The 14,651-nt window shown below is 46.0% G+C and overlaps 1 protein-coding gene across 2 annotated transcripts in view; it reads right to left on the bottom strand.

Annotated features, from left to right (window-relative positions):
* Positions 1-5,651, bottom strand: part of IGF2R (insulin like growth factor 2 receptor) — a 97,171-nt gene extending 91,520 nt beyond the window's left edge. For both annotated transcript variants that reach the window (XM_073894181.1, XM_025866430.2), the window contains exon 1: positions 5,488-5,651. In XM_073894181.1, the coding sequence (XP_073750282.1) occupies positions 5,488-5,636 (149 nt within the window). In that variant the 5' untranslated portion in view covers positions 5,637-5,651. The remainder of the gene's footprint in view (positions 1-5,487) is intronic.
* Positions 5,652-14,651: the final 9,000 nt, after the last annotated feature.

Genomic DNA, 14,651 nt, shown 5'->3' with positions numbered 1-14,651 from the left:
ATATGTCTGAAGACATTTTTGTTGGTCACAGCTGGGGTGGGACCAGGGGGTTCTCTCCTGGGATCTAGTGGGTGGGGGCCAGGGATGCAATTTAACCTCCTCCATGCACAAGACAGTGCCACAACAGTGCATTACCCAGTTTAAATGTCAATAGGGCGGAGGCCGAGAAACCCTAGCGTAAGTAAAGGTTTCTTAAGTCACAAAAAGCACAAACCATTAAAAAAAAAAAAGATAAATTGAAGTTCATCAAAATTTTTAAAAGTATCTGTTAAAGTACATATTAAAAAAATGAAAAGGCAAGCCAAAGACTGGGAAAAAATATTCATAGTACACATTACACATACCTAAGAAAGGACTTGTACTCAGAACACATAAAGAGCTCTTATAACTCATTAAGATGACCCCTCCCTAAAAGAACTGGGGGGGGGGGTGACGAAAGACTGGTTTTAACAGACATTACTGAAGGCTGTCCAAATGGTCAATAAATACATGGAAGATGTTCAACATCATTAAGCATTCCAATGAACACATGAAAAGATATTCAACATCACGAGTCAGGGATATGGAAATTAAGACCACACTGAGATACCAAACAAACCCACTAGAATGGCTAAAATTAAAAAGATTTATGGTAAGACCAAGTGCTGACAAGGACACAGAACTGAAACCCTCATATACTGAGGTGGGAATGCAAAATGGACATCCACTTCTGAATAGTTTAACAGCCCCCTTCGTTAAACACTCACCATATTCAATGAACAATTCCACTCCTACATGTCTACTCAAGAAAAAAAGAAATGCACAAGTCCACGCAAAATCTTGTGTGCAAATACTCAACAGCTTTATTAATAACAGCCAAAAACTAGTTAACATTTAGATCATTTTTAGATCAAAGAGAAAATCAAAACTAAGATGACACTATTAAAACTCACAAAAATAACGGGAGAAGGGTGCGCATGGTTGCTGCCTCCCTAGGGAGAGCAGTCGTGGCCAACAGTCTTCTGGGACTCCAACAACATGCCATTCCATTCTTAGTGTCTCCAATTTCAGCTCTGGCCCCTCCCAACTGTCCCTCTGCTTAAGAAATTAAAAAAAAAAATTATTGGGGAATAAATGAATCCTGTGTCACCTTGCCAGGATTAAAGATGAGGAGACACTATCAGCATAAATTCAGGCTTCTGTCCCTCAACGGTCATGAGTCAGCTATGAGGAAGACAGAAAGGACCCATAGGTACACCCAATCTCAGCTACTTCCACCTTCTCATACAACATCAATGACCAGTGGGGACATTACCGAGAGATAGAGCCCCACGGCGGGGACAACAAAAAAGGAAGGTGGGGTGGAACGAAGAAGAAAAAAAATGTTACCTGCAAAATAACGAGCTACTTTCTGCCACTAAGTCTCAGTTCTGAGACCCCACTGAATCCTCTGGCCAGCACAGTACAGTTTTACATGCTGAGATCAAAATAAAGATGAGAACATCTGAATTATTTTTCTCAAACTCCATCTTTTAAAAGTCCTTCTATGAAACACTGATAAAAGATGTGAAATCCCTTCAGGAATTCACTTCCTAGGAATTTGTCAGGACGCTGTTCTAAGAATTAATGCATGAGATCTAATGTACCCATAATTAACAACCTTGGGCTTCTACACACACTTATTGTTGCAAGAAATGTACACACACAAATGGATGTGGTCCAGGTTTAACATGTGGCCCAAATTAAGCATATAAGCATTGTTCCTTCAGAAAAATCGCAGAAAAAAAAAAAAAATCTCCTTAGAGACAGCAACTAAACCAACCTCAACTCCCAGCTGGCTTCATTATTCTCTTGTTCCTGATATAATAAAAACTTTCCAGCATTTGTACCCAAACAATTGGGGGAAAACTTGTTCTGAATAAATTATAAAGTACTTTAATAAATCGAGCAGCCCAATGCATTATTTTATAACTAGTACAAACTGTTAAGACCCCTAAGGATGGGGCGCCTGGGTGGCTCAGATGGTTAAGCGTCTGCCTTCAGCTCAGGTCATGATCCCGGAGTCCTGGGATCGGGTCCCACATCGGGCTCCCTGCTCCTTGGGAGCCTGCTTCTCCCTCTGCGTCTCTCTCTCTCTCTCTCTCTGTCTCTCATGAATAAATAAATAAAATCTTTAAAAAAAAAAAAAGACGCCTTATTATGTTAACACCTAAACAAAATGGAAACTCATCTACTACATATGATGTAAAATGGTAGCTTCCAAAGTGTAATTCACACAGTGATGAGTAAGGCTACTGACGAGCAGAGAGCATTTTGGTCACTTTTGGTGACTTCTGATGACTTTGCATGGCCTGGCTTCTGCCCTCCCCCCACTTGCTTTCACTGTTCCAGCCCCACTGACCTCCAGACATTCCTCCCCAGCACTAACACTCCTTCCATGCCAGACCCACAGCCAGTCACACTGGCTTCAGGAAACGCGTTCTTTCCACTAGCACACCACCTCCCAAAAGAGCTGAGTGACGAAGAATCCACCACACAGGACTCACCTGGCACAGCAGTCATCTCAAGTCTTAGAAAACATACGACTGAGTCGCTCTAAGAAGCAGCACATTAAGCACTCCGTAGAGCGAGATGCACTTTGGGAAAATCACCTTTTTTGTCCCTGCTTTTCAGTGCACAACCCACAGAGACCTGGCCTCTCCTCCACGTGCACAAATATTCTTAAGGCTGCTGCTGGAAAAGTCCTCCGCCCTTTCCTTCACCCCTCCCAATAACTACCTGCACCAGGAACCGAACCCCTGCCACCTCCTTACCCCAGGAGAGAGAAGAGCCACAGCTGGCCCTCGGCTTTGCCCTCACCCAGGGGCCTCAGCAGGTGACCTGCAGGCAGCCCTGAAGCAGACTCGACTTCCCTCCTGTTGGTTCTCAGGGACCACAGATGAAAAGTACCCTCTTTGGTTCTAGAGAGCTGGGTATGAGAGAAGTTGCTTCCTGGGACCCAACTCTTTTACTGAGAGACAAAGAGAATTTACTACCAGGGCTCTAGTTAAAGCTGTAGAGTGTCTGGGCACTCCAAAGCTGTGGCGTGGATGATGGGTTTCTGGTGAATGCCCTAGGCATCAAACCACAACGAACAAGACAATTTTCAATGGAAAAAGTATGTTCTGTGTTACAAACAAGCAATTTACAAATATTTGGGATATGATCCTTGTGTCTACCGGGGATGTCTACCTGGGGTCTTGCTGCCACTTGACCAAGCTACACTAACAGTAACGCTAGTAAAGTCTGCTTTTCATACTCCTGGGGGGCTGTGGGATCTGGGTGGGTTATTCACATTTCAGACAAATGGACTCCCAGAGATAGAATAAAAAAGGCAGCCTAACACATCCTGCTTTGGTGATACTAAATAGAATTTTTCATACTGGAGTTAAAAAATTATCAGCTCGCATTCCTGTTCCTCAAATATATGCTAGAGTTAAGGAACTTTTAGCCAGTGTTATCTCATAAAAGTACACAGATTTTGACACTCCCCCCAAAAAAGTCTTAACAAGTATTTAAGCCAAGGTATTCACTTAAAACAGGAACAAATAGGAAGAATTTCATTTAGCCGAATATTGAGTTTAAAGCTGAGATTATGCACAGCTCTGGAGAAGTCTCAACGCAAAACCGCAGAGAAGTAAAAGACAGGGAAAAGAAATGTGTGCAAGCCCACCCCGGAATGGACTGGGAAATTTGCTGTCCTAAGGAAATGTGGAAGAAAAAGTAAACACGCCAACTTTAAAGATATTCTAAGACTGCAGAGAACACATTTGTCACACTAACAATGCCTATCACCCTAGAGCACTCTCTAGCATTTGCGAAGTTGAAGACACAAAGGCCATTTCCTACTGGACCCAGAGGCCATGTTCCACTCACAAACGAGGTTAACAAATGCAGATTCAGATTCAAGACGCTGTGAGGACTCACAGCAACCCGAAACGAAGGGCCCCCTACCCCCGCATCAGCCACTTACATGTTTCTGCCCTCAAAGCCAACTTTAACCTTAACTATTAAAAAGTAAATGCCAATTTGCTAACAGGACCAAGACTTCAACACCACTAGCCCAGCTGAGTTAATTTCTTCCGGACAGGGCTGGTCACAGCAGCCATTATTCCAAAATCTCCTCCTTTAAAACCTGGCAGAAATTGACCCCATTTTCTGCGTACCATGCTCATTACTGTGTAACATGTACCTTAGGGCAGCCAACTAACCTATAAACTAATGTGCAGTAAACTCTCCAGCCTGCCTTCCTCCCCCTCCCCCAAAAGGGAAAAGAAATAAAGAACACGGACCTTGCAAAGAATTTCTGTTGTGAACTCAGTCTCACTCTCCTTAGAACAGTGTTATCTCCAAGTTCTAAACTCGGGAGCACGAATTAGACCATGTCTGATACAAGGGAAAACTAAGACTCCCATAAACCCCACCACAAACTCAAAGTTCAGCTCAAAGCCAGCTCAACTTCATTCTGAGCTGTAACTTGCTAGCGCCAATTCACTGGTCTTTCTGAACTCTTCTTCATCCCACTTCCTTTTTACCAAAGTTTAAAAAATAAATAAAAGTTGGGTTTTCCATCATCCTAAACAGTCCACAAAATGTTGGTCAGAAAATTCTCATAACTGGCAGTTCCCCAGCCCCGGGACTCCCATCCTCGCCAGCATAGGATACTAAAAGCCCTCGATGGGACTAGCGATTATACAATCATGATTCCCAGAGCAAAAAGCTCCACTAGAATAATCCACCCTGGAGACAATGACATCATGTGAGCAACTAGACAGGAAGTTAGGCTCGGAGAAGTGAAGGGTAAAGTCTTGAAAGCCAATACAGGATGACCACCCTCCATTCCCTCGATCAAAAAAAAAAAAAAAAAAAGTCACCTTCTGCAGAAAAGCTACTTTAAACAGAAAATGGAAAACCTACATGGAGGAAATCAGTCAGCAAATGAAACCAACCCCCCCCCCAACTCTAAGGCCATTCGTGCGATGTCCTTCCACACTAAGGGGCCTCTCCAAAGTCCCGCTGATGGAACTTTGAGGAAAACGTGGAGTGGGAACAAAGCAAAGCTGTAGTTCCTGCGTCCTCCAACTTTCGCAGGCGCACCGCTGTGAGAGGGCAAGGGCTGGGCGGAGGGCGCCCGCCGTGTGACACCCGGCTGGGTTCGGGCGGCCGGCTGCTCGCACACAAAGCCGCCCCGGACTTAGTGACAGCCACAAGTGGCTAGGCAGCGGTCCCCCGGGCCAGCGCCAGGACGGCGAGTACCCCGCGCCCCCCACCCGCGCGCGCACGACCCCTCGGTCTCTCATCCATCGCCACTACGCCGGCAACTTTCCCTCGGGGCCAGAGGAACCCAAACCCGGACGAAAGGCGACTCGGGGAGCCCAGTCCCTCCCCAGAGCGCCCCCGCCCCCCACCCAGCCCAGCTGCGCGCCCGGGGCACCGCGAGCGAAGCCTGCGCCCCGGCGGGCCACCCACCTGCACAGCTCGGGGAACTCGGCGCCCTGGGCCCGCGCGGCTCCCGGGGCCCAGACGAGCAGCAGGAGCTGCAGCAGCAGCAGGGAGCGCAGCGGGCGGCCGGCGGGCGCGGGCCCCAGGTGGGCGCTCCGGCGGGCGGCGGCCCCCATCGCGGCCGGCCCGGGCTGCGCGGCGAGCGCGGGGCTAGCGGCGCGCGGCTGCCGGGGGCCGCGCCCGGGACATGGTCGTGCCGCCAGGGCGGAGGCTGAGCTGGAGGCGCAGGGGAGCACTGAGAGGAGCGGGAGCGGAGCAGGAGCCCGAGGGGCGCGCGGCTCGGCTGGGCTCGGCGGCGGCGGCAGCAGCGGCGGCCCCGGAATCGCGTCACGTGACCGCGCCCGGCCCCGCCCCCCCTCCCCCGCCCCGCTCACATGACTCCCTTGTTCAGGTGATCCCCTCCCGCCCCGGCTCCGCCCAGGCCCGGTCACGTGAGCGCGGCACGCGCGGGGCAGGAAGCGGCGCGGCGGGGCGCGGGGCGCAGGTGCGTGGCCCGGGCCTGCGCCCCGGCGGCGGTCTTCGGCGGGGAGCGACCCCGGCCTTTCTCCCCGCGCACGCTCTGGGTCGCGGTGTGGGAGCGTCCCAACTTCGAGTTACCGTACCTCAGCCTCGCCCGACAAGCCGGGGAGGGGAAAATAGGAGGGTCAGACTTTGGTGCCGAGCCGTAAAGGCCATCACAGAGCAGCGTAGCTTCGGATCCTTGACGGGTGGGAACGCACTTTTCCTGCTCTGCGGGGTCAGCTCGCGGAGCCCCGCACCGGGTTCCAGCGTTCGTCCAGCAGAGCCTCCCACAACCCTCCCTGGGGATGTTATTTCCCAAGCCTGGGCTTCCTACCTTAGGGAAGGCAGCACAAACATGGGAGCGGGGAGTACGAAGGAGGCAAAGGTGTAACTGGGACGTGAGCGGTACCCGACAAGACTTTATTAAATTCCTCTGTTCAAATATTCTGTCGAACCCACACTATGTGAATGGCTCTGAGCTACGCCCTGTGTGAAAGTAAAAAGAAATCTGAAGTCTTGAACTCAAAAACTTTACCTTCTTTTAGAGCAAATAAAAAGATACGGACTAACCACAGCGGTGACGGCTCATCTTTTCTTTAATGCTTCCTCCGTGCCAAACCCTACTAGCTAGCACGTAAACAGGAATCTGGAAACCACGAGACTGGACCGTTGTTACGAATGAGGAACACACAGAGAGGTTAAGTAACTTATCCAAAGACGCTTTAAGATGTGGCAAAGTTGGGATTCAAGCACATAAACGTAATCGTGACCCAATAGTAACTAACAGTTGTTGAGCAGGTAATTATGTGCAAAGTCGCATTCTGGTGCGTTGATTTAGCTCATTTAATTCTAAGACGATCCTATTAAAAGGTACCTTTATTGCGCCTATTTTGCAGATAAGGAAACTGAGGCCAGAGAGATTAAATAACTTACCAGGCATGCAGCTAGTAAGAAAAAGCCTGGGTCTGAGCCAAGTCAGACAGTGCCAGAGTCTGGCTTAGTCACCATGCTATTGAAAGAGTAATATAACCCAAGAAAGGAAAGCGTTGTAGTGGCTCAAAGGGAGAGCTCAGATGTCCAACTGTGGGCATCTGGAAAGGGTTCATATTTTGCAACTCCACTGTTATAACTGATACAGGCAAAGAACTTCAAGGGGTACTAAAACCATCAGGTGAAAAATTATGACAACTGGAATATTCACTTTGTCTTAGAGTATCACCCTCAAAGTATATTTCCCTAGTAAAGGGGAACTATATCTTTACAAGAACCACTTTAAGTGATTAGAATTGTTATCACAAATATTTGGATAAACTAATTTTTTCTGCATCCCAAAGTGATGCAATGAAAAATACTGCTAAAGGTAACATTTAAAGGAGAGCATAATTATGACTCAGATGCAGATGTAAAATGAACATGTGTTAAAGATATTATTTAACTCATTAACATGACAACCAGTAGCATGTTACAACTGGCTCTAAGGGGAATCCAAAGAGAGTCCAACACATTTATAAGCAGTCAGGAATGCTGAAGTTAAATTGCCTAATAGATGGATGATTGGTCAATATCCATAAGTCAAAAAAACAACTGCATATTCAGTGGACACAATTTGCATTTCTAAAGACAAGAATCATAGATATTATCAACAGTATTCTACAATCTCCAAAGTTTTAAAATAGCTCACAGACAATGAAAGGCCCAAAACCCCATAGAATCAGATACCCCAGCTGGGGGCATTAGGTGGTGCCTAGTCTTCTATTGAGGTTGCTTGATATTATTTTTGGTCCATTTCAAAGTCTTCCATAATTTTCCCCTACAGTACACAGTATCACTTACATGATATTCTTATCAAGATGTTTAATTTAAATCTAATCAGAATAAAACAACTGAATCCAGATTGTGGAGCATTCTACAAGAAAACTGAACTAGACAATTAAAAAATGTCAGTGCTCAGGGTGCCTGGGTAGCTCAGTTGGCTGAGCATCCGATTCTTGGTTTCAGTTCAGGTCATGATCTCAGGGTTGTGGGATCGAGGCCAGAGTTGGGCTCTGTGCTCCATGTGGAGTCTGCTTGAGATTCTCCCTCTCCCTTTCCCTCTGCCCCGTCCCCTGCTCGTGCTATAAATAAATAAATAAATAATAAATAAATAAATAAATAAATATCTTTTTTTTAAATGTCAATGCTCTGTAAGGCACTCCCCCTCCAATAAAACAGGAGTACTCTTCCAAATCGGGGTTACAAAAAACACACTGAGGGCCAAATCTGGCTAGAGAGCTCTTTTCTAAATAAAGTTTTATTGGAATATAGCCATACCCATTTGTATTGTCTATGGCTCCTCTCACTTACAATTGCAGTGAGTATTTGCAACAGAGCCCACAAAACCTATTCTACCATCTGGCCCTTCTATAGAAAAAGTTTTCCAACCCCTGTTCTGTATCAGTGGTTCACAAAAGTGTGGTCCTTGGACCAGCAGCTTTGACATCGCTTTCCTGCTTATTGGAAATGCAATTCATGGGCCCCGCTCTGACCCATTGACTCAAAATCTTCAGTGATGGGCCCCAGAAAATTGTTTTACTAAGCTCTCCAGCAGACTTTCATACACATAAAGGTTTGAGAACCACTCTCCTGCATTAAAAAGAGATTAAAGGGACAAGACAACAGAATGTAATGCATGACCCTTAGTTGGAGACTGGGCCCCAAAAAAGGAAGGTTTAAGGGACATTTGTGATAACGGGGAAAACTTGAATATAAATTTTATATTAGAAACTCTAAAGTCAAATGGTATAGAGCATAACTCTCCTGTATTTCTTTTAAATTTTGCAGTAAACCTTTGAGAAAATACAAACTCCAAGATGTTAGTTCAAGACCCCACGTTATGGGTTGAATTATGTCCCCTGAAAAGATATGTTGAAGTCCTAGCCCCCATTACTCCAGAATGTGACCTTATTTAAAAATTGAATCCTTGCGGATGTAGTTAGTTGACCTTAGATCAGACTGGGGCAGGGTGGGCTCATTCCAGTCTTTTTAGACTGGTGTCCTTAGAAGAAGTGGAGTAGAGACATGGAGACACACTGGGTAAGACAGACATATAAAAGGGAGGAGTGAAGCATCTACAAGGGAAGGACAGCAGGAATAGGCAGCAACGCCAGCTTCTGGGAGAAAGGCAAGGAAAGAATCATCCCTTAGAGCCTTCAGAGAGAGCAGGGCCCTGCTGACACCTTGATTTTGGACTTCTAGCCAGCAGAACTGTGAAACAGCATATTCCTGTACTTTCAGTTTGTGGTACTGTGCGTTAAAAACAAGACAGCAGCCCCAAAATGGAATCACTTTTGCTAAGCTCCGTGACACCAAACTGAGACCTAACTTAATTACAACTTCAGCCTCTCCCAGAAATGGAATCTTAAACCAGTCAGTCAGGAATCAGCTGGTCAACCCCAGTGAGGTCATCTGCTTGATCAACCCCTGCCATCTCCTGAAGGAAAGTATCCTCACCATAACCAATCTACATTTTGCCAGTGTGACTTCCTTCCAGTTAACTCCCCCTTTGCTAGTATAACTGCTCCTCTTCCCTTCTGTCTGTAAGTCTTCCATTTTGTACAGCAACTCAGAGCTCTTTTCTGTTGCTAGAATAGATGCTGCCCGATTCATGAATGATTGAATAAAGCCAGCAATACCTTTAAAAATTTATTCAGTTGAGTTTTGCTTTTTTAAAAAATTGTCACAGCCGTCTTAGAACACAAATACACCTCGCAACTAACAGGACAGATTCAGGCTTGGAATCCAGGTGTTCCGACAACTACACCATCGTGAAGGCTCAACCTTCTTGCACCTGACACTTGGCCTGGCTTTGGAAACACAAGTTCAGGTGACAGACCACGGACATACATATGCTGCTCCTGCAGATGTCCTGCTTGGTGTCTAAAATAAGAGTAGCTGCAGGTAAGTGAGTGGGTGCCCCTTTGGAAGACAAACCACAAGCTATTAAGCTGACGGTGCTCAGATATCTCTCTGAAACTCAGGAAGAAGCATGCAACAAAATTCCAGAAACTTTGCTGAACACCCAGGGAAGAGCAAAATTCTACTAAAAGACCCTCAAGTCACATTGTCATATCTATTAGGTATTTCTTGATCCCTACAATGGTAAACAAAGTAATCTGTTTTCCCAGGGGAAAAAAAAACTGAATAGTAAATAGTATTATCAAATCAGTGTTACATTTTGGGAGGTGAGGTAATCATATTGTCATTTTGTAGGCGAACGTCCTTGTTCTTACGTGATACATGCTGAACGTAAAGTATCATGATGTCAGCAACTTTCAAATGGCTCCAAAAAGAAAGGATATATGTATTGAGAAAAAAAAATGTCAGGATGCCTGGGTGGCTCAGTCGGTTGAGCATCTGACTCTTGGTTTCGGCTCACATTATGATCTCAGGGTTGTGAGATCGAGCCCTGTGTCGGACTCCGAGCTGGGTGTGGAGCCTGCTTGAGATTCTCTCTGTCCCTCTCCCTCTGCCCCTCCCCCATCTCTCTCTCTCTCAAAAAAAAAAAAAAGCAGATGTCAAAAATATTAACAATTGCTACATGTAGGTGAAGAGTGTATCAGTGCTCTGTGCTATTCTTCTGATTTTTCTAGAAGCTTGACATTTTTCAAACGTGAGTTGTGAAAGAGATCCTATCAGGGAAGAGATTGCTTCTGAGATGAGCCTGTAAGGAAGTGGATGGGGGGGGGGGGGGGGGGGGGGGGGGAGGAAATATAGAGAAAAGACACTGCAGACAGGAGAACAGCAGGAGCAAGGCACAGGTAGAAAAAGACAGAAGCTGTATAATGAGCAAGGCCTTTTGCTCGAGTGAAAAGCACATAGGAATACAGAGAAACTACTTTGGCCAAAGATTGTGCTAAATCCTGGCCTTATAAAATATAATCCTTCCCTCAAGTAGTCCGTGGCATAGTAGGGAAGATCATCCATTTTAATGTAAGTTTGGAAAAATTTTACTGGGGTCAGCTCCTACAGGATTTTAAATGGTCACTTAAGAAATTTAGGTTCAATTGAATATTAAGTGAGGAACAATAATAGCCGACAAAAGTGATACCTATTGAAGACTCACTCTGTGCCAAAAACCATTTTGTATTATACCATTTACTCTTCATAGCATACCTAGGAGATAGGTACTTTTATTATCCTCATTTAAAAGATGAGAAATTCAGGCATAAAGAAACTAAACACCTTGCCCAAGTTCATGCAATTGGTAAGAGACAGAACTTTGATGTGAGTTGTATGATCTGGTACAGAAGTCCATGATTTTAACTCAGAAACTTCCTCCTCATTGAGAGATTCCAAGCCTGAGAGAGAGGGATGTTCACAGTTACCTCTTCAGGAAAATCCCTCTGGTGGCCGAATGCACTGGAAACAGCCTCAGTAAAGGTATCAAAATTAAGGAGACAAAAGAGACCGTGGAAAAAGCCTTTTGTCCTTCCCCAAGAACTGGTTAACACCTGGCCAAGAGTAGAACTCAGGGCTTGTCACTATCCAGGGCACCTAGGTTCGTTGTGACTACCCAGAGGGAGGGGGAAGGGGGATAGAGGTGTGAGGCAGGTAGGGTTGCCGTCTTCCAATAAGCAAAGCCCACCTTTCACTGAAGAGCCTAGAGACCCTGCATCCCAGCCAGTCTTACAACCAGAGGGAGAGCGTAAGACCCAATCCTGACAATGGAAATTGATGGAACATCTCCTGGGACCTTGGGCAAAATGTTTTCCTCCTCGATAAAAAGTGAGGCAAAGAGGCAAATAAAATAAGGTGAAATCAGAGAGGGAGACAAACCACAAGAGACTCTTAACTGTAGGAAACAAACCGAGGGTGGCTGGAGGGGGTCGGGGTGGGGGGATGGGGTAACTCGGTGATGGGCATAAGGAGGGCACGTGATGGAATGAGCAGCGGGTGTTACATGCAACTGATGAATCACTGAACTCTACATCTGAAACCAATAATACACTCTATGTTAAATATGTGAATTTAAATAAAGTAAGTAAAACAGAAAAAATTTGAGGCAAAGGAGGAAATTCGCCACCCCCTTTTTTTTGGTGGATGGAGTGCTCTCTCTATAAGATACCTGTAGGTCCTTCAGCCCCTGTAACTCTGAGGGAAGATATTGCCAACACAGTGGGAGAAAGATGGAAAACATCAGGATCTTTGATGACATTGCTGACCACTTCAAGGGAACCCTAGAACTGGCCAGTATCTGATCATTTGCTTTGTGACACAATAAATAAATTTGCTTAAGCCATGTGTGTTAGTTAATCATTTATTGTGTTTCAGCTCCAAATGCACCCTCTAATATACGTTCTGTGATAAAGAATTTTTTTTACAGTAGTTCTCCTTTAAAGTGAGCATGCTGTTAAGCTTTCTGAGTAGAAGGCACTCTGGAGGTGTGCTGTGGGAGACCAGGTTCTCCGGTCCTTTCCAGCACATCCATGCCACTGGTTGCTGATCATCTGCTACCCTCCCCTCCCCACCCCACCCCCACACACATGTCCCAAAGGAGGACCTATTGCAACTGCAGACCAGCTCCAGCCTGGCCAACCCAGAGAACTTCTCTACTATTCAATGACCTGAATCCCACCTTCTCCAGTGAGATCTGAACCCCTTCCAAGACTGACTTTCCTTGGGTTCATTCCCTCAGCCCTAGCGCACCATATAGAGTTTCTTCATATCTTATAGTTGCTTTTTTGTCATAGTTAATAATTTTCTATATTAAACATCCTTGTTTCTGTCTTCTGATTGGACCCAGACTGCTCTACTGTGTTTAGCTGGCTTTTGTATTACTTGTCGCTAAAAACATACCAACTGACCCAATGCAACACCTTAGCATCTGGTTGGATAGGACAGACAAAGAAGAAGGCGTCAATGGTGATGAAAGTTTCTAGATGGGAAGGCTGGTGTCAAGAACAGAAAGAGGGAATAGGAGAAGAGACATGAACTTGAAGAGAAAGAGGCTAAGTATCTTTCTGTGCAGGAATGAGTGTGAGGAATGCCCAGCGAAAGATGCCCAGTAAGCAGCTGACAGTACAACACTGAACACGGACAAGAAGCTGGAACTGGAAGAAATTATGGGGGAGACACTTGCAAAGAAGAGTTGGTGATGGGAGAGATAACTGGACATCAGCAAAGTGAATGAAACCACCCAGGGAAAAAACAAAAAAAGAGATCCTTGGCATATTAGAGGCCTATCAAAATGTAATAAATTACCCTCAGATGTGGTGACTTAAAATAACAATCATTATTTATTAATTCTCACAAGTTGCTGTGGGTCAGGAATTCAGACAGAGCCCAGTAGGGGTGGCTCCTTTCTGCTCCATGACTTCTGGCCTTCAACTGGAAGATTCAAAAGTTCAGGCTGTCGTCATGTGAACACGCATTCACCACCACCAACCCCGCCCTCCCCCCCCCCGCCCCGGCCCCATCTGATGGTCAGCCCTGGCTGTCAACTGAGACTTTTAGCTGGAATGCCTGTGTGTGGCCTCCATATGTGGCCCGAGCTCCTTCAAATATGGTGGCTGGGCTCCAAGTCAAGCAGAGAGAGAGAAAGGGAGAGAAGAGGGACAGAGGTGGACTCAGCTTGGAAGTCACGGAACCCCACTTTGGGCATGCGCAATTGATCAGGGCGGTCGCCAGCCCCTGTCCAGTTTCAAGAGGAGGACTCCTAGACCCCAGCTCTCAGGGGGAGAGTGTCAGTCACATCATAAGAAGAGAAAGTAGAATGAGATAAATGTTAAGGGGTGGGCATCTTTGGAAAGAGCAATTTGCCCCCCTTGGGAAGCACCGTATTCGTGGGGAAGAGAGAATATGCCAGAAAAGGAGCAGAGGAATAGGAAGAGAACAGAGGGGCTTCACAGGAGCCAAGAGGGAAGAGAAAGTTCCTGTGGCATTCCACTTGGGAGTGGTGTAGAGTTCAGTTATGAGAAACATGTATGAAAATGGATGGTGGCGGCTGTGTCGTGGGCAACGGCAGCAAAAATACCACTTACAGGTTGGTGGTTGAAAAGTCAAGGCCTTAGGTTAGAGACATCCATTCTTAAGTTCTCCTGCTAGGAAGCAAGACAACCTCATGGAAGTGAGAAGATGGGGAAATAGACAGTGCCCTTTTAAACAAACCATTATCTGACTGCCGTTCCTTTAGTTTGTAACGTTCCCTGCAAGGAGAGTTGGGAGCTTATGAATTAATACAAACCATTAGGTCTGTGTTAACAAGACTCCATGAGTGCGCTCTCTCACAAAACTATAGCAGGAACGAGGTGACTCTTTGGGCCACCACCTTTCTCTTCTCACCCTCCACAAAAGGCATAACCCCAAGAGAAGACAGTAAAGTTAATTCAACAAACACATATTGAATATTGATATTTCTCACTCGATAACTATACTCAGCACTGGCGGAGCAAAGAAGGCACAGTCCCTGCCTCAAAGGACTCACAGATTTAGGAAGAGAGACAAGTAAACAACTTCCTACTCAGAGTGGTAAGTAGGGAGGTACTTGCCTGCAGGAAACCAAAGGAGACAGAGTTTCCTCCATGTCTCACTCAACCTGGAGGAATCAGGGGGAGGCAGACCCGCACACAGGGAGAATGCCATGTGCAGGCTGG

This window comes from Callorhinus ursinus, unplaced genomic scaffold (assembly GCF_003265705.2).
Source record: "Callorhinus ursinus isolate GAN/ISIS: 27379988/994484 unplaced genomic scaffold, GSC_fseal_2.0 scaffold6, whole genome shotgun sequence".
In the NCBI taxonomy this organism is placed as follows: domain Eukaryota; kingdom Metazoa; phylum Chordata; class Mammalia; order Carnivora; family Otariidae; genus Callorhinus; species Callorhinus ursinus.
The sequence above is the reverse complement of the archived record's forward strand: the minus strand, read 5'-3'. Positions and strand labels throughout refer to the sequence as shown.